The 19,719-nt window shown below is 39.0% G+C and overlaps 1 protein-coding gene and 1 pseudogene across 3 annotated transcripts in view; both read left to right on the top strand.

The window, feature by feature from the left end:
- Nucleotides 1–11,271: 11,271 nt before the first annotated feature.
- LOC306645539 (TIP41-like protein) lies at nucleotides 11,272–14,994 on the top strand (annotated as a pseudogene). Its single transcript has 2 exons — nucleotides 11,272–11,277; nucleotides 11,706–14,994. The product of its transcript is annotated as a TIP41-like protein (transcript).
- A 219-nt stretch (nucleotides 14,995–15,213) lies between these two features.
- The window catches only part of RIGI (RNA sensor RIG-I), a 49,888-nt gene continuing 45,382 nt past the window's right edge, over nucleotides 15,214–19,719 (top strand). For both annotated transcript variants that reach the window (XM_079112200.1, XM_079112201.1), the window contains exons 1-2: nucleotides 15,214–15,464; nucleotides 19,401–19,535. In XM_079112200.1, the coding sequence (XP_078968326.1) occupies nucleotides 15,359–15,464; nucleotides 19,401–19,535 (241 nt within the window). In that variant the 5' untranslated portion in view covers nucleotides 15,214–15,358. The remainder of the gene's footprint in view (nucleotides 15,465–19,400; nucleotides 19,536–19,719) is intronic.

Raw genomic sequence — 19,719 nt, 5'->3', positions numbered from 1 at the left:
GATATATATTTTATTGGAGTCAAAATCATGAACAGATGATCAGCATTTATATATGTCTTAGTTTCAATGATGATTTTAGTTATTTAGTCTGATTTTGAGTATCTTCCTCTTCATCTTCAACAGAATGCAGTTTTGGAGCATTTAGCTTATTAGAAACAAAAAAACTCTTACCAAACTTTGTGTTATTTTTATCTTGTTTTAGAAAAGATAAAACTGCTCTCCATCTAGCCTAATGTAAGATTGCTAGAGAACAGCAGAGCTCAAATTAAATCTAAATTGAGCCTTGCTCTACTCCATCCATTCTTTGGAAATTGGAATGTCTGCTGTGTGGCAGGTCTGATTGTTTTAATTGTAGAGCAAAGCAGATATATCCCCTACCTTTGTGGGTCTTAAGATTGTTGAATTAAGATAATATATTTGTAAATATAACATTACAAATTACAACAAGTTCTCTGAAGAGAAAGTATAATTTCCTTTTAAGTATGTAATAGGGTCCTTATCTCAGATGGAATTGATGGTTGAGTTGGAATCCAGAAAACAAGTAGACACTAAGAGTAGTTTATGTTAACAAAGGAAAAGCAATCCAAAGACAGGAGGCGGGCAGCCGACCATATCCAAGAACTAAAAGAAGGCCGAGTTAGCCAAAGGATAGTGTGGGTGCAGGTTTTGTAGACTGTATTTAGAATTTGTTTATCCTAAATGGCATTGGAAAAATGGTTTAAAGTCAGAAGAATCTAAGTTGAGTTTTTAGTAAACTCAATCACTGATAAATAATGGGAAAACTATCAAACTTTGAAATTATAAAATTACTTTGTAGTTAGGTCTTTAACTTAAAATGCTCATCTTTAATTCCTTTTTCAGCCTTCTCATCCAATCACCAAATATCTTTACTGATATTTCTATTGTGTCTCTATCAACCCAGTCTCAGCAGCAGAGATTTCTCACCAGTTCTGCTATAGCGTGTCTCCCTGCATCTGCTGTTGCTCCATACCCACCCATTTCCCCTATCTATTCTTGAGTCATCATTTAAAAGATCTTTGAAATTTTTTTGGTTTTCATTGCCCTACTGAAAATGCTTAAGTAAATCCCCATTATTCTGAGGATATTAAAAGCAGACAAAAAAATTCAGTAACAATGGTCTATAAATCTCTGCTTGATCAGGCTCTGATCTATCCCTCTTTAGTGTTTCTCTGACCACCTTCCTTACTCAAGCCACACTATCCTGTTTCAGATCTATGGAGGTGCTGTGCCTTGATACATCAGAACTTTCATACGTGGCATGTATCTCCTGCTGGGACTAAACCCCATCCTGGTGTGCCCCTTACCCATTTCCCATTGAATTAAGTGCTGGAAATTTTAAAATAGGCTAAGACTGCATTTTACTTTCAGGAAGCTTCACTATAAACTTCAACCTAATAGCATATTCTTTTCAATTGAATTTGGTATCCATTATTTTATCTCAGGTTTTTAGTAGTTTTTGTGACTGAATTTCATTTTGATTGGTGTAAGAGAAATGCAACCAAGCCTTTTGTGCTTGCTCACTAATGATGGGTTCACAACACAAAAACTTGTTACTACTTCCTTAAGTTCTGCTTCCTCAGTTCTCTTCGCTAGCCAGTCTGTAGTAATAAAGAGCAAGCAGTGTGTGTACAAAGGTGTGGGGAAGGGAAGAACTTGTTGAGGATTCTTCCCGTAGGAAGAGTAATTGCAGTCCTCTGTCATTTTGGGAGTTGACAGTACTGAGCCTGTTAGTACCACATTTCTGAACTTGAAAAGTTTTTCAGAAGGTGCTTTAGGTTGCTGGAACCCAAATTTGATCTTGTTTAGACTGGGATTGAAATTTATGTTCCCCTCCCCTGAGTAGGATCCAATCCAGGATTTTATTTTTTGTCTTCCTTAATCTGAAATAGTTCTTTTAGCCTTTGTCTTTCATAACATTGACATTAGATTTTATAGAATGTCCCTTAACTTATGATTTTCTTTATGATTACATTCAGATCATGTATTTGGGGCTAGAATACTATATACATGATATTGCTATCTGTCAAATCTCATCTGGAGGCACCTGTTTGTACCTTATGGTGATATTTATTCTGATCATGTGGTTAGGTTGTTCAGTATCTCCATTGTGTAGTCACATTTTTTTCCTTTGTAATTAATTTGTGGGGAGATGCTTTGAAATCACGTAAGCATCCCTGTTGCCCATAAACTTACCCTGCCTAAATTTTATTATCTGTTGATGCTTCTTGCCTGAATCTTTTTTTTTTTTTTTTTTTTTTTTTTTTTTACTGTGATGGTTATAAAATAGTGATTTTTCTAACTTCATGTTTTGGTTTATACTTACTTTTTCTGTAAGTAGTTTATCTGGTGTGGACCCATGGATCCTTATTTTATAAAATGAATTGCATTCATTATTTTGTTCTTATTTATTTGTTTTATGGGGGGGTACTTGGGATTGAACTCGGGGACACTCGACCACTGAGCCACATCCCTAGCCCTATTTTGTATTTTATTTAGCCAGGGTTTGACTGAGTTACTTACCGCCTCGCTTTTGCCGAAGCTAGCTTTGAACTCAGAATCATCCAGCCTCAGCCTCCCCAGCTACTGGGCATGCACCATGTGGTGACACCTGCTGTCCTTACTTATTTTAATGCTCAAATTTTCCCATAGCCAGTGAGAGCATCTTCAAACTGGCTTTTGTGTCCTTTAAATCCATCATCTTTTAAGCATTCTGTTTTCTAGTGTAACAAGAATGTTCCAGTCTCAAGCATTTCTTTAGGGAACTTTAGGAACACTCTGCTTTTATCCATTACTTGTGGACATATTATAGTTCAGCTCTGAGGACAATCCTGTTTCTCAAGTTTATTCAGAAGCTTCACTATAATTCCTACATACTGTTAGCAGTGATCAATTTAGATTAACAAGAACCTTACCTTCCTTAAAATGTACCTTCTTGCTTGATCAGAAAACTGTCCCAAATCTCTCTGACTTTTAGGGTCGTTTACCTCTATTCTCCCTTGATTTTACTGTGTTCATTTCCACCTCTGAACCATTGTTCATTCTCCTGTAAGCTCCTGAAAATCAGTCTCACTAGCCATCCAGCACTTTTCAAGAAATTTCCTTGTATTGCACCTCCCTAAATTCTTCCTTCTAAAATCATCTAACACTTCTCTGCAGTACTTGTTTTTTTCCTAACCATATATTAGTTTGTGTTGTTAAAATTATTTCATAAAACCTTATGTAAAAATGCACTAGGCATTGCACAATAGAAGCTGGGAATTATGGAGTGATTGTAAGATAAGGCCCTGGCCTCACTGATGGGTTCAGGTACAGAAAAGTGCTACAAGCACCAGTGGCCCGATCTATAAAGTGCATTCAAGTTCAACATCGTGAACCAAGTCTGCCCAGAGGCACAGGAAAGGCTAAACCAACAAGGTTGCATCTGATCTTGAATTCAAGGAGACATTGTAAGTCATACAGCTGGCAGAGAAGGAATTTGACATTCCAGCTTGGTTGAGAGTTCTGCACACATTTGTGACTAGGTGATACAGTTGGGAAAGTACAATATTTTTAAAGAAGTACTGGAAAGTGAAGTGTGATAAGATGTGATATGAGACTTGAAAGTTGGTAGTCTGAATAAAGTATTGAGCACCTGCGAAGATTTCATTTGATTCTGTAAGAAGGAAGAACTTGGGGCAAAGTATCATGAAATGTTATTTTGTGTGTTGAGAAATAGTAATAAGGGAGTTGAAGTTAGAAGTATGAAGAAATGAGATTATATCCACCTCGTCTATTTGAGGAAGTCAGTCATGAGAGCAATTTTAGTAGAATAGAGCAAGTTTATTTTACAGGAAGGATGCAGAGGTGAGGAAGTGGGGTGTTGAGGAAAGACAACTATTCCTGGAGGCCTGGCTAAGAAAGGAAGAGTATAGAGTTGAAACTAGAGGAGTGTAAGATAAAAGGAGGGTTCGGTTGTTTTAAATTTTAAGTGGGAGAGAGAGCTTTTAGAAAGGACCCCTGGAGCAGGACATGTTGAAAATGAGCAGTAATGGATGAAGCAAAAGCTCTGGAAGGACATCCAAAATGTGTGAATGAAGTAATGGCTAGAAGCAGAGGCAAGTCATAGTCTAAAATGGCAGAAGCAGGTGAAAATGGACAAAGATTTGTGGCTAGATGTGATAAGGTTAGGTAGTGCATGCCATAGAACCCCCATGAAATAGGAAGAATGCCATTTGTGAATGAAAGGTGTCAGGAGGGAGGATTGGGCTTAAGAAAAGAAAAATGCCTACCCCTTGAAGGGCATGGGGACAGGGTTAAGACTTGTTGATTGAGGCACCTCCTGTGATGGATATTTAAATGGTGGGAAACAGATTTGTGATTTCTTCTTGTCCTGGTAGTATTCACTGCTGGGAGTAGAAGCAGAAATTAATAATGTATAGTTCGCATTCCATATTCATACTGAGATGGCTTTATCTGTAAAAGTTCTGCTGGATACAGCAGTAAAAACATGGGCAAGGGAGTTGTGAGGAATGCTGTTGAGAGCAGCTGATCCTGTTGATGCATCTTGGTGTCAGGGCAGCTATAGGGCAGGAGGTGAAGCTAAGAGGTAACCTGTAATCTTGGAGAACGGGGAAGTATCAAGGGATCTGCTTTCCAGTGAGATTCAAGTAGGTATAAGGGCAGGAATAAGAAGACAAAATGTTTTAGAGTGCCTCACTCTAGGCATGGTCAGAATTGTATAGCAGAAATGAAATGGGTGGAGATGAAGGTGATTGGAACTGAAGGTAATGATCTGCAAGGTGGTTAAGTGTCCTCTAAACGAAGACACACTTGGTGATGGCAAGAGAGGAGGGAGAAAATGTGTCCCAGGTATTAAATCTTGTCCTTCAAACTGTATATGTGTTTCTTTACAGTAGTCAACATGTGCACACAGGAGATAATTAGAACTTGGTAATAATAAAGATTATTTCATCATCCTGGGCTTTTAGTTAATACTTGAACCACATAGATATGGAAAACAGCTAGCAGGATATGGTTATCTTAAAAAGTACAGTAAGCAAGCGCCAGGCATGGTGGTACACACCTGTAATTCCCAGCAGTTTAGGAGGGTGGGGCAGGAGGATCGTAAATTCAAAGCCAGTCTCAGCAATTTAGGGAGACCTTAAGTAACTTAATGAGACCCTGCCTCAAAATAATAAAAAGGGCTGGGGATGTGGCTTAGTGGCTAAGTGCCTCTGGAGTCAATCCCTAGTACCTGTGGGGGGAGGGGGGGTTACTTAAAAAAAAATGTTTGGCTGTTATATAATGTCATGAAAATTTGTAAATTCTTTCCTGCTTTCCCTACAGGGATATTGGGGGATGGTAAATACCATTGGATCTGACTAAGAAAACCAAGAGACAAGATAAATGGAATTGAAGTTACGCTAAGATTTGAGTCTGAATTGCTCCCTGTAGAATCTGCATCTGTGATTGTTTCAGAAAGTTGGATGATATACTTTCATATGGGGGCAAAACAAAGCACGTTATAGTATTTGCCTGGGGGAGGCTGCTTATCTACATGATCTTTATTTTAAATAGGTAAACATATCTCCTAGGAAGAGGCTCTTTGCTTTTCTATCTGTAAAATGTATTTGCTCATCAAATACATTTAATCCAAGTACATATAATCCAAGACTATGGTAAATCCTACGGACATAAAGGGTGGACCAACAGGAATTTTATTTGTGGTACTGGAGATTGAACCCAGGGCCTTGCACATGCAAGTGGTCTACCACTGAGCTACATCCCCAGCCCACTAAAAGTAATTTTAAAGGTATGAGTGGAACAATTAGATTTGTTCTTAAGAAATAAATAGCATTAATGTAGAAGTTTGGAACCAGGAAAGCCTTGCTAAAAGACAAATTAAAGAACCTTTTTGAAGTAGCTCAAACCGGAAGTCAGAAGAGCTTGTGACAATAGAGATCCAGAGAAAAAGATAGATTCAAGAGATTTCTGAGGTAAACTAGACAAGACTTGGGCAACATTTAGTTGGAGATGAGCTGTGAGAAAGAGTTAGTCTAGGATGACCAGATGACCTGTGAGAGTTTGGTGCATGAAGATATCAGTATCCGAGGTAGGAAATATGGAATAGGGATGGTTTGGAAAGGAAAATGGGTTCAGTTTGAGACTCAGTTGCCTTAACCTGTGTTGTCCAATATAGTTTCTACTCTTGAGCAGTTGAAATATGCCTTGTAAAACTGACAAACTGAACTTTAAATTTTATTTAGTTTGAATTTAAATAGCCACACAAGACCAGGTGTGGTGGTGCACACCTGTAATCCCAGCTACTTGGGAGGCTGAGGCAGGGGGATCCCAAGTTCAAAGCCAGTCTCAGCAACTTAGGGAGGCCTTATCTCTAAGGTCTCCAAAAAATGGAAAAAACAAACAAACTCAATGTTTCATATTTGCTAGAAACCTGCATGTCTGGTTGCTCTTGACAGCACTCAGGTGTCCTTAGATAGGATCTTCTGATCTTAGGTGGCCTCAACTAGGGCTACTGGTCTCTCCATGTTTTCTCATACTTGAGCGATTAGCCTGAGCTGGATCACAGGAGTCCCAGAGAGGGAGAGTGTGTGCAGAAGTGTACAGGTCCCCTGAAACCTAGGCTCAGAATAGACAACACCTTCCCGTCTACCTTCAATTGCTTATAGCAAAGTCCTAAGGTGAGAATAGATTCAAGGGGAGCAGGGGAAGCCTCCATTGCTTATGGGAAGGATGTACAAAGTTACTTTGTAAAAAGGTATAAATATTGGAAAACTAAAGAATTACTTTCATGATGGGCCACAGCATACATCTTCTCTCCACTCAATTCTCTTCCTCTAGGTCTCTGATTCTCAAACGTTAGCTTGAATCAGTCAATTGATGGGTTTTTGAAATACATATTATTGTTGGTCTCCACCTCTGGAGTTTCTTGTTGAGAGATCAGGTGCCCAGAATTTACTTTTCCAACAAGTTTCCAGGTGGTTTTGATGATGCTGGCTTATAGTCTACCATTTGAGAAGTCTTCTAAATGAATCCCTCAATATTTGAATTTCACTTACCCTAACTTTAGAAGGAATTTCAATTTCAGAGTTTTCCTTTTACCCTATTTTTCAATGACTTTCTTCCCAGAGTGAGGTCTGTTGACCAGCAGCATCAGCATCAGTAGGACCTTAGAAATGTAGAGTCTCAGGATATGGATATGAATCTGTACTTTAACAGATGTGTGGGTGATTTTTGTGCACATTAATGCTTGAGAAGCACTGCCTATGGATTATGCTTATCAGCAAGCTAGCATGTATATTTTTAATTTCTTGCCTCCCCTTCAGTGTTACCATGTTAATGACATCACACCCCTCATGCAACTGCTCAGGCTAAACAAATTGGAGTTCTGTCAGACTCCTCTCTTGTATCCTACACATCTGACTAATAAATTGTATGGGGTTTTAGGATTACATATCCTGCAAATTCACCATGACCATTACTACCTATAATCCTTGTCCAAAATGCCACCATCTCTCACTTGGACTAGTGCAAATGCTTCTTACCCAGTCTTCTTATACCCTTGTCCCCCTGATTTTGTTTTTCCTCAAGTCACCACAGTGATCCTTTAAAAACAGGAGTCAGATCATGTTATTACTCCTCTCAAAATCCTGCAATGGTTTCCTATTATATTTAGGATTAAAACCAAAGTCCTCATCACATTCTGTAAAGCCATTGTAACTAGCCTTGGTCACTTCTTTTTCCCCAATCCATTCCACTCTAGAAATCCTGTCTACCTCTTTTTCTTTTTCAGGACCAGTTTCCTCCTACCTTTGGGCCTTGTACTTCTGTTCTTTGTAAGTAGAATGCTCTTTGCCCAAAAGACTTGCTTCACCTCTTCATTAGGTCTTCTCTGACCAACTTATCTAAGCAGCCTCCATTACTGCTCATTCCCATATCTTGATTTATTTCTGCTCACTGAACTTATTACTATCTAACATCTACCTGTCTCCCACACTAGAATGCAGTAAGCTCTAAACCCCTCTCCATGTTAGTTATGGTTGTACCATTCTCCAACCAGATACCTGAATGTATATTTTTTCCTCTTCCTTTCCATCCTATCACTAAAGTATATCTCAATTTACTGCTTATAGTCCCCACTGCCACTGTTCTTATCTAGGTCCTCATCATATTTTACTTGAGTCACCTTCCAACTGATCTCATTCTGTATAGAAGCCAGAGAGGTCTTTTGAAACATGTGGTCTGATTCTGTCTTGCTTAACCCTGCAATGCATTCCCATTGGACTTCATTCCTTACTTTAAAGACCCTGTTTATCTTTTCACATCTTCTGCATACCATTTACTCCATGTTCTCAAAGTTCCAGATACAGATGTCTTTTTCCTTTTTTTTTTTTTTAAACCCATTTGAGCACTCTGTCTTCCTGCCTGGCATCCTTCCCCTGTTGTTTTTTTTTTGTTGTTGTTTTTGTTTTTGTTTTTGTTTTTTTGCTGCTGGTTTTTTTTTTTTTTTTTTTTTTTTTGAGTAGCCTATCCCATCTCATTCTTTTTTTTTATTATAAATCATAAATTTACATAGGGCAATGTTGTTTGATTCATTCTGTTATTTTTTCCCTTCCCCCCCACTCCTCCCACCCCTCTTTTCCCTCTATACAGTCCTTCCTTCCTCCATTCTTACCACCCTCCTTATCCCTAACCCTAAACCTAACCCTAACCCTAATGCTAACCCCTCCCACCCCCCATTATATGTCCTCATCCGCTTATCAGCGAGATCATTTGTCCTTTAGTTTTTTGAGATTGGCTTATCTCACTTAGCTGATATCCTCCAATTTCATCCATTTGCCTGCAAATGCCATAATTTTATCATTCCTCATGGTGGAGTAATATTCCATTGTATATATATATGCTGCAGTTTCTTTATCCATTCATCAACTGAAGGGCATCTAGGTTAGTTCCACAATCTGGCTATGGTGATTTGAGCAGCTATGAACATTGATGTGACTGTATCTCTGTAGTATGCTGATTTTAAGTCCTTTGGGTATAGGCCAAGGAGTGGGATAGCTGGGTCAGTTAAAATGTGTCCTGCTCAGAAACGTATTCCTTTACCACTGTATCAAAATAGTTTTCTCCATATTACTTCACATTTGGCAGTTATTTAAGTAGATGTGTTTTAACATCTTTATTGTCTTCATCTCACAAAAGAGACTCTTTTTCATTTATCTCTGTATGTTATGTGCTTTTCACAGTACCTGACATACGGTAGATACTCTGTAAATGAGTTGAATAAATTAATGCCTAAGTTAAGAGGGGGTCTGAGACCTACCATTCTGTGACACCCCCCTTCTTTCTCAGCCTTTGTCAAATTTTACCTATGAATCTGCCTAATGATTCCATTTTGGGGCTTCAGTTCTTTCAGATATATATTATAAGTGATTTTTAATAAATTCATTGTCATCCAAGTGTATGTTATTTCACACTGGGAGCATAGAAGGAGACATGTCTTTTTTAAACGAAATTTGGGGTCCGATTTCTTTTCCTCAGTTAAAAATTCACACCCAGGTAGTGGCTTGTATGAGATAACAGTTATAAACATGGACAAAACATAAAGAACAACTACCTTTAAGTTACTGAAGAAAAATAAAAAAGCAGAAATTGGAGAGAATTTGGCTCTTGAAATACGGTAATTGCATTGTATGAGAATAATTTATTTGGCTTTTCATCTGAGGTCCCTCCCCATCTAGATGGAGACTAGAATGCAAGCAGAAAACTGCAGTCATTGTCTTAGAAGATGAACCCTGGAACAGCCTGAGCAACCAGATTTTGAGGGAAGACTATCAGAACGAAAGGTGGAAGGAGAGTCCTAAAATTTATATGTAAAAGGTTCACTCAGATATTTATCTGACCCCAAAAAGTCTGTAGGGAAGATTGCCAGGAATCCCCACAAGCAATAGTTGGACAGGGAAAAGCTCAACAGGTAACATCAGCTGCCATCACATGGAAGACAGATTCTTGGGCGGATGAGTCCCTAGAGAGACTGAGAAATATGTAGGCTTTTCACTGAAACCCCTGCAGGGTCACACCTTAGCAGGGAAGACCATGACCCAGGACAACTTGGGTTAAGGCCAAAACTGAGGGTTTGGAGGCTCCGTGGTAGAGCACTTGTCTATCACATCCATGACCCTAGGTTTGACTCCCAGCACCTCCTGAAAAGGGGAGGAGAGGCGGAACTGAAACAGACCTCCCACAACAACTAAGTGAAGCTCCTGTAAATTCAAAGTGATCAGCTAGTAATTTAATGGCATACTAGAACAAAGAGCAACACACTAGAGAATAATAGAAACCAGAGATTCTATAACATATCTGTAATATTCAGTGCAAAAATTTACTAGATATGTGAAGAAATGCAGAGTTAAGAAAAAAAACTAACAATTTTTTAAAAATAACACAGATGATGGAATTAGCAAACAAGGACTTTAAAGACACTTAAAAATATGCGCATAAACTTATCCAGAGAAAAGATGGTTAAATGAATAGGCAGACATAGGAAGTAGAGGGAAAAAAAAGAACCAATGGAAATCCTAACTATAAAAAAGTGTTTGAAATGAAATATTCACTGGAAGCCTTCACAAAAGATTAGAGAAGCCAGAAAGGACATGTCATCAGATGGAAACCAGTACCTTCAAGAGGGAATGAAGAGCACCAGAGTAGTAAACAGCATGGCAAAATAGAAAAGACTAATTTTTTTCTTATTTAAAAGACAGACTATTTAAAACAAAGATGTATTTACAGCAATATTATGTGTTTTACAACATACAGAAATAAAATTTCTGACAATAGCACATGGGTAGTATAGATGGAATTATGTGGTTATCAGGAACTGATATTCAACCTGCGTGATATTAATTCTGGACTGAGGTAAATGGAGGATTCATGTTGTAATCCCTAAAACAACCACTAAACTACACACACACATTGTGTGGTCTAGAGACATGGCTAAAGAATTCAAAAAGTTATGGCTAAAAGATAGAAAAGTAAAGCAATATTTGACTAACCCAAATCAAAAGAATGGAGAAGGGAAAAGAACAAAACCAGATACAACAAACAGCAAAATTGAAGTTCTAAACCATATTGGTAATTAAATGTAAATGAATTTAATCCTCTAATTAAATGACAGTGATTGCTAGACTGGCTAAAAAGGCAGGATCCAACTATATGCTGTATTCTAGACATGCATATTAAATATGAACAGACACGATGAAGGCAACAGGTTGGGAAAGGATATACCATGCAAATAGTAGGTATAAGAAAGCTGATGTAGCTATAAGAATATCATATGAAGTAGACTGATGTAAGAAGTATTCCCAGAGACCACAAGAGACTTCATAATGATAAGAGACAATTTATCAGAAAGACATAACAATCCTAAATGTGAATGCATCAAACAACAGCTACAAGATTTAGGAACCAAAAACTTATAGAACAAAAGGGACGAATGGACACATCAACAATTGTAGTTGGAGATTTTAACACTCAGTACTTGATAGAACAAGTAGACAGAAAATTAGTACAGATATGGGAGACTTAGATCACTTTATAAACCAATCCGACATAACTGACATTAATAGAACTCTATACCCATGAAGTGTAGAGCATCCATTCTTATGTGCATCTGATGTATAGCAAAGTAGTCCACATGTGGGACCATAGACAAGTTTCAGAAAATTTTAAGACTGAAATCTTATAGCATCTGCTCACTGACCACAACAGATGAAAATCAGAAGTCAGAAGGAGGAAGGGAGGAAGAAAGGAAGGAAAGGAGAGAGGAAGGAATCCAGCATGGCTCTGACTTTGGGATTGAGTTCAGTGCTAGGATGCATTCAGATGTGTAATCAACTACCAGGGAATGCTTAAAGCCCGTGTGGAAGAGTGGCAGGAAAGCGGGAGTGAAGGTGACACTCCAAAGAACTTACTAAACCACATAATTGAACCTATAGGATAGATTATAAAGGTTATAAAGGAATGTAACTTGGAGAATCTCTCAGGTAGAAAGATGCCTACAACAGCTCATATAGATACAGAAAAACTAAAAGCCAGAGATCAGTCAATTTTTTGAAGAAGTTCTCTTGTTTGAGGATGAACTTTATTATCATGGTGTTTCAAGCCTGAGTGTGAAAGTTAAGAGTAATACCGTCTAGCTTTTTTTCTGCTGTTGCATTTTTTCTTGAAAATTGGTGGGAGGCTTTACAAGGAGGTAGACAAGACCTATGTGTTATAAGATCACAAGAGAGCAAAATTGCTAACTTAATGCATGTCCCACCTTACCTCTTCACGGAACCTAATGAAATATCACAATATTTACCAATAAAGGAGTCAGTGTGTGAGAAGCTAATAAAGAATCAATCTTAATCCTACAGTATCACAAGAAAGTACATCTGTTCAATAGAATGTGATACAGCATATACTCACTGCGGAATCTGACTGGACACCGTGACTCTTTGTAGGGGGCACTTTTATCCTGAGAATTAATTACCTTGTTTACATTCAGATCTTCTGTAGACTTTAAAGTTCCAATCAATTGCTGTTTGTATTGTCTATCTTTAAATTCATACTCCAGATTTAGGTATTCTGGAGTTAAATTTGGATTTCTGAATTATCACAGAGTGTGACATTAGCAGTAATGGTGTGTATATATCTCATGGGCAATGGTCATAATCTGCAACCACCATGAAACACCTGTCTTCTGCCATGAAGAGGTTAATTGGGGTAATTGAATCCCAATGCCTTGTGACTGTTGTAGGACTCCAGATGTGCATCTTCATGTACTGGTTCTTCCCTTTGGACCTTCTGATGTTTATTCTCACTTATGCAGAATTGTGAGTTGCCATGGTTCAATGATCTTTATCCACAAAAGTTTCAAAATGAATTTACCCCCTAATTTTAAATTACCTTTGAGATTTAAAAACGTTTTAGACATAGAACCAAAACAAACAAATAAAGAATAAAACCCTAGCATTTTGGAGAACTGAAGCTGTTACATACATAAAAGTATATGAACCTAGGATGTCAGAGCTGCCTTTCCTCCATCTGTGAGTGCTCTTTGGCATGGAACCTAGGCAGTTCAGAAACTGTACAAAAATAAATTTCAAATCCATTTGGTTATTTTGATGATGACCCTTTAAATATATTATTTTTTTGCCTTTATAGATTGTCTTCATAAAGTGGAAAACTGTGTAAGAAATTACTTGAAATGGATTTTTTTTTTAATGGTGCAAAACTTAAAAAAAAAAAGGGCAGGGGGAAATCACCCCCTTTTTTTTCTGACTAGAAATAACTGTTGTGCATATTGCACTTGATGGAAAAACCACTATTGGTAGTATAAGCAAAGCTCTTCAGGTATTGACCTGAAGATAAATTTTAGTGAAAAAAATACACTTGGATATTAATCATTGCTCTAACTTTGGTATGTTATTGTGGGCCAAACAGGCAGGGTAGATTTGGTCACACATAATTTTCATATGTGTTAGCCTTCTGCATTACCTCCAAGATATAGGGGAATCAGAATTTTTTGCTCATTGTATTCTAAATGAACCCATATTTAATGCTTTCTCTTAGGACAGAAAAATGTGTATATATACATATGTTGCTGTCAGCTTTGTTTTATTCCCCATGCAGATCTGAACAGAGTAGACTATTCAGGCAAACTATAAGAAATGAAAAATTCATAAGAATGCTCATTATTTGGAGTTTCTGGGCAACATCATATCATACGTTGTGTGCATGTGTATGTATACGTGTCTTTTTAAAAAAAAACGTTGATTTAGGTGTATTTGTCGCTGAATAATTAAAGACCTAAGTTAAATAGAAAGCAATATCATGTTCATGGATTAGAAGACAATATTGTTAAGATGTCAGTGTGAGTTCTTTTAGAGATTCAATGCAATCCTGACTAAAATAACAACCCAGTAGGGTGTTTGTTTGGAATGACAAGTTTCATATGGAAATGTAGAGAATCTGGAATAGCCAATACAATCTTTATAATGAGGAACAAATTTGGAGAATTTCAAGACTTACTTGAAATCTACAGTGACCAAGACAGGGAGTGGTATTGTTACAAATATCAGAAAATATCAGGAAATAGAATAGAAGAGAGTCAAAACTAGACCTACACCAATACAATTATGTGTTCAACGGAACAAGGAAAAGTTTTCAACAAATGGTGCTGATATATATATATATATATATATATTTATATATATATTTATATATATATAAAACATACCAAAGTTTCCAGAAGTATGGAAAAAGATGAATTTGGACTTCTATGACACACTCCAACAAAATTAATTTCAAATAATCATAGACCTAAAAGTAAAAGTTAAAACTCTAAAGACGCCAAAAGAAAACATGGAATATCTTATTGACCTCCAGGAAGGCAAAGATTTATTAAAGGATAATTAAAGCTCACAGAAAGCAGTAGACAGGAGAAAACGCTGATAAGTAGATTTTGCCAATATAAACTTCTGCTCTTTAAGAAAATGAAATGGCAAGCCAGAGTCTGGGAGGAGATATTTCGAATACATATTATTTGACAACTTTGTATTCAGAGTAAGTAACTCCTGTAAGTCTATTAAAACACGACAACAACAAAAACCTCCAAAACCAAGCAAAAGATAGGGACAGATGCTTTTCAAAGGAAATTACACGAATGGCCAATGAGCACAAGCAAATATGTTCAATATCATTGTAAGGAAAATCAAAACCGCATTAATAAATCATTTCACATGGACCTGTGAGGAAGTTAAAAAAAGAAACCACGGCGTGTACTGGACTTGGGTGTGGGAGCTCTCTTCCCTGGGCGGGGATGCAACCTGACGAGTGCGTTTTGGTGAACAGGTGGCAGCTGCCGCTTAAACAACACTGTTCACCACAGGACCCCGCTGATGCGGGAGAAGCGCTAAAGCCGGTGTAGTCTTCGAAAACCCATCGTAGGGCACACTTACATTGTGCACGTTTCACTGTATGTAAACTTATTATAAAAGCGAAACAAAAAAATAAGTAAAAATAAAGCAATTCCTCGGGGTGCTCTTCGGGGCCTCGGGGTCAGCCGGCCCCCTCGGGACGTCAGGAAACGAAACCGAGCTGCGCGGAGCTGGGAAGTTCCCCGCGGCCGCTAGTTGCGGTTTCGGTTTCCCACTCGGAATTCGGTCCCCCTGCGCTCCGCCTCTCAGCTCCGACCGATTTCTGGGAAGATCCCTCCCTCCCGGCGCGCTTCTGCACCCACGCAGCTTTAAAGGCAGCCGGCGCTCGGCCGGGCGGCGCAGCGCGGGGAGCGGAGGCCGGCATGACGGCCGAGCAGCGGCGCAATCTGCTCCTCTTCCGAGACTATGTCAGGAAGATTCTGGATCCTACCTACATTCTCGGCTACATGGCACCCTGGTTTAGGGAGGGTGAGTGGTCCCCGAAACCCCCTTGCCTTGTTACTTTTAAGTCGGTACGCTAACCTAGGAACAGTGGGTTTGTGGCGAGAGCCCACAGCGTTTTAGACAGGACATCACCTGAGTCTGAAAAGCCCTTGGAGGCCTCGGTGGGGAAACTTGGGTTCCTGCGAGGTGGAATAACTTGTTTGGTGGTGCAAATCGAATTAGGTTCAAAGCTGGGGAAAGAAATCATCGGTCTCATTTATTTCTGCTAATGATTTAGGGCACTGTGTGCCCGGTACCGTGCTGGCATCAGAGACTGAGAAATAAGGTCCAGCCTCCTCCTTAGTATACTTAACACTCCAAGCTTTTGAGACAGGGGTGGCACGAAGGGTGAGGACATATATACACACATGATTAAAACAGCATGGTACAAAATGCTGTCCAAGTTCAAAGGAAGTTGGTAACTTTGCCAGGTCTTAACTCTTCCAAATGACAGGAAGCTTGAGAGGAGCAGGACTTCACCAAGATTGAATACCTTAGGATGAAGTACAGGCATTTCCATGTAGACTTTTTTATTTGATTTTTAGTTGTAGATGGACACATAGTTTATTTATATATAGTGCTAAGACTCAAACCCAGTGCCTCATATGTGCTAGGCAAGCACTCTAACACTGAACCACACCCCGAGTCCTCCATCCAGATTTTGAGACACCCGATCAAGGAAAATAGACACTTTGTAAATTATAGTGCATTGCTTTCTGTTGGAGAGGAATGAGCCCAGGCTTCCCCCAAGGGGAGAAAGGGAGGTGATGCTTGGAAGGAGTCCAGGTAAGAGAGAATCTGGCAGCTTCTTTTCAGTCTCCAAGTAACTCAACGTGAGGGAGTTTTTCAAATTGCGTTAGGACAAGGCAGATAACTCCAGCCCTTAATTGCTCTGCAAAACCAAACCACAGTTGTGGAGGAAGAAGTGAAAGAATACTACCAACAAAAGTGGACCTCCACTTACTGGTTGTACTTGAAGAGAAGTAATAAAATGGCATCTCAGTGACCAGAGTAGGTTGGGCCTCTGAAAAATATAAGTATGGGGAAGACATCTCTTTTAAGAATCCTTGGATGGGACACTAACAAACTGGTGTGAATCCTATTCTTTTGTGTGCTCATATTATTGATTGAACGAACATTGATTGAATAAGCAAACTGTATGGATTATGTTAGGGTTGGAAGTAATCTACTAAACATATTAATAGGAAACGTCACATTGAGCAATCAGTGGTGAGCACAGTAGAAATGGTACCTGCCCTAACAAATTAGAATGTATATGTAAAGGCAGATAACTAACTAAATATTAAAATAAAGCACAGTAAGTACCTTGATGGAAAACCATACGGTGCTGTAGCAGCACACAGCCATGATATATACCTAGTCTGGAGAAGACAGGCAAAACTTCTTCAGGTAGTACCATTTGAACTGAGGTCAAAGGTAGGAGTGAGTATTAACTGGAAGGAGACAAGTAGTTGCAGCCTGAGCTTCTTATGTGCAGATTTCCAAGGTGAAAGATAAACAAGTGTGTTCTAGGAATTCAGAAAATATTCTTGTGGTTTAGGTTGTGGAGAAGGCAGGTAGGGGTTGAGAGATGAGGCTTGAGAGGCAGGCCAAAGCAGGGAATGCCAGTGGTTTTAACTGAATTTACATCATAGAAAAATGACTGGCTGTAGTTTGAGGAGTGGATTGGATAGGTACAAGAGTAGGAGAGAGCCAACAGCAGATGTAGAAATTCCAAGACAGGGGAGTGGCCAACTGGAGGCAGGCAGGCCAGTTAAGAGAACAGAGAAGACTGACTGGAATGAAGGGAAGGGTTGTAGACCCAGGGGTAAGTGATGAGGTGGGTCACCACTCAGAGTTGAGCTGCATTGCTCAAAATGATGTTGAAGTCCTAATTCCGAACACCTCAAAATGTGATCTTATTTGGTCTATAAAGGTGTCTGTAGAGATAATTAGTTAAGATGAGGTTGTACTACATTAAGGGATGGACCCTTAATTCTATGTGACTGGTGTTCCCATAAGAAGTCAACCAGGGCCTGGGGAGATAGCTCAGTCGGTAGAGTGCAAGCACAAGGCCCTGGGTTGGATCCCTAGCATCGCAAAACAAAACAAAACAAAACAAAACAAAACAAAACAAAAAAAAAACCCCAAGAAGTCAGCCAAACACAGATACAAAATGCCATGTAAAGACAAGGTAGATGGTGGAGTGATGTGGCCACAGCCAGAGAGAGGAGAAGGCAAAGTGAAGACAGAGGCAGAGATTGGGGGAAGTGAGCTCACAAGAAGCTGGATCTTCTGGTGGTGATGGGCCAGCAGAAGCTGGAAGGAGCAGGAACTGCATTCTCCCCTTAGAGTATTTGGTAGAAATGTAGCCTTGCTGACACTTTGATTTCAGAACTTTAGAACTATGAGAGAATAAATTTAGAACTATGAGAGAATAAATTTCTATCATAAGCTACTGGTTTATGGCAATTTATTATTGCAGTCACAGGAAACTAATATAGATGGCTAAATGAAGAAGACAGTAAGAAATATTGACAAGGATATGTGGAAATTGGAATCTTCCTACATTGCTTCCTTTGGAAACAGTCTGTAGTTCCTTACAATGTTAAAAATGGAGTTACCATATGACCTGAGAATCTCACACTTCTAAGTATACCTAAGAAAAACGAATTTATATGTCTATACTAAAAATTGTGCCTGAATGTTCATAGCCTTTCTATTCATAATGGCCAAAATGTGGCTATGACCAAATGCATGTCAACTGATGAGTGGATAAGCAGGGCAATAAAGGAAAGAATAATGCATGCTATGTGGATGACCCTTGAAGACATTATGCTAAGTGAAAGAAGCCAGTCACAGATCCCACACGCCCTGTGATTCCACTCACATGAAATGTTTGGAACAGGCAAATCCATGGAGAACCCAGTTGATTAGTTATTACCTGAGGTTAAAACAGAAAGGGGAGTGCAGAGTGACTGTTAATAGCTAAAGAATTTCTTTTTATAGTAACGAAAATGTACTAAAATTAGATAGTAGTAATGGGTTTGTAACTCTTAAAAACTATTGAATTTTACACTTAAAACAGTTAATTTTACTGTTGGGTTACCAAGACAGATCCCTTTATATTACTAGGATATAAGGCATTCTTTCCTCTGTTCTTTCAATTTGCCTTTAATGAGTGTTTATTATGTGCCAGGTCCTCTTCTAATCTCTAAGAACAGAGTGGTTCACCAGCCAGACAACTTGCTCACTCCCTTGGAATCTGCATTCCAGCAACTATAGAAAAAATGGAAACTTACTGAATATGAGGTCATACTAAGGTGGTGATTTAGTCACTACTCGTTAGGTATGGAGTTAGAGTGCAAAGTTAGAGTGAACACCAGCAGGTTAGGAGATTGCGGCCAGCAGACCTGTTTCATTTTAGTTCCTTTCCTTTTCTGTTGTATTTGCAACCCTCCTAGCAAAAGCCTAAAGGGCCATGAGGGTATGCCTGTTCATTTTGAACTGCTTGCTGAGGCTACCATAACTGTTACTGATGCCCTTGAACAGTCCTGCACTCATTCCTTTAGTCCAGTGGTTGTTTCAGCCTTTTGAAAAAAGAGAAAGTCTTTGTTCTTCCATCTAACACAGCACTGGTAGTGGAGAAGTTTTTCAAATATCTTCAGGAAACTCTCTTTTCTGAGTGTGTTCTCAGACTTCCAGACCAAACAAGTTTCCATGGAAGATGGGAAGAGTGGGTTGGTACAGATGGGCATAGTCAGCCTGGGCAGAGAGTCTGCTCTCCTAAAGTTCTTGCCAATGGTGTTACTTCTTAGAGCCCCTGCCCCTTTCAGGAAGCTCTAGCAGCCCTCTTCTGGCTTTTCTTCCAGTGGGGAGTAGTTCTGCAGTTGGATGAGTCATTCTTGCTTCTGTTTGTAGATAAGATGCAGCATATTCAGGCTGAGAAAAACAACAGGGGCCCGATGGAGGCTGCCTCACTTTTCCTAGAATTCCTATTGGAGCTCCAGGAGGAAGGCTGGTTCCGTGGCTTTTTGGATGCCTTAAACCAAGCAGGTGAGTTCGTTCTTCTTGTAAATCAGAGTTTATTCCTTTGTTTCGTCAGAATGCTGTAAAAGTGAAGAGCTGTTCATTTTGAGGTATTCAAAACACTATTTTCAGGCACATAACACAATTGCCTACCTGAAACATCCAAAGGAATCTACAGAGATTATTGTAACTAATATAAGAGGTTAGAAAG

Source organism: Sciurus vulgaris, assembly GCF_902686455.1.
Source record: "Sciurus vulgaris genome assembly, chromosome: 15".
Taxonomy (NCBI): Eukaryota; Metazoa; Chordata; class Mammalia; order Rodentia; family Sciuridae; genus Sciurus; species Sciurus vulgaris.
The sequence above is the reverse complement of the archived record's forward strand: the minus strand, read 5'-3'. Positions and strand labels throughout refer to the sequence as shown.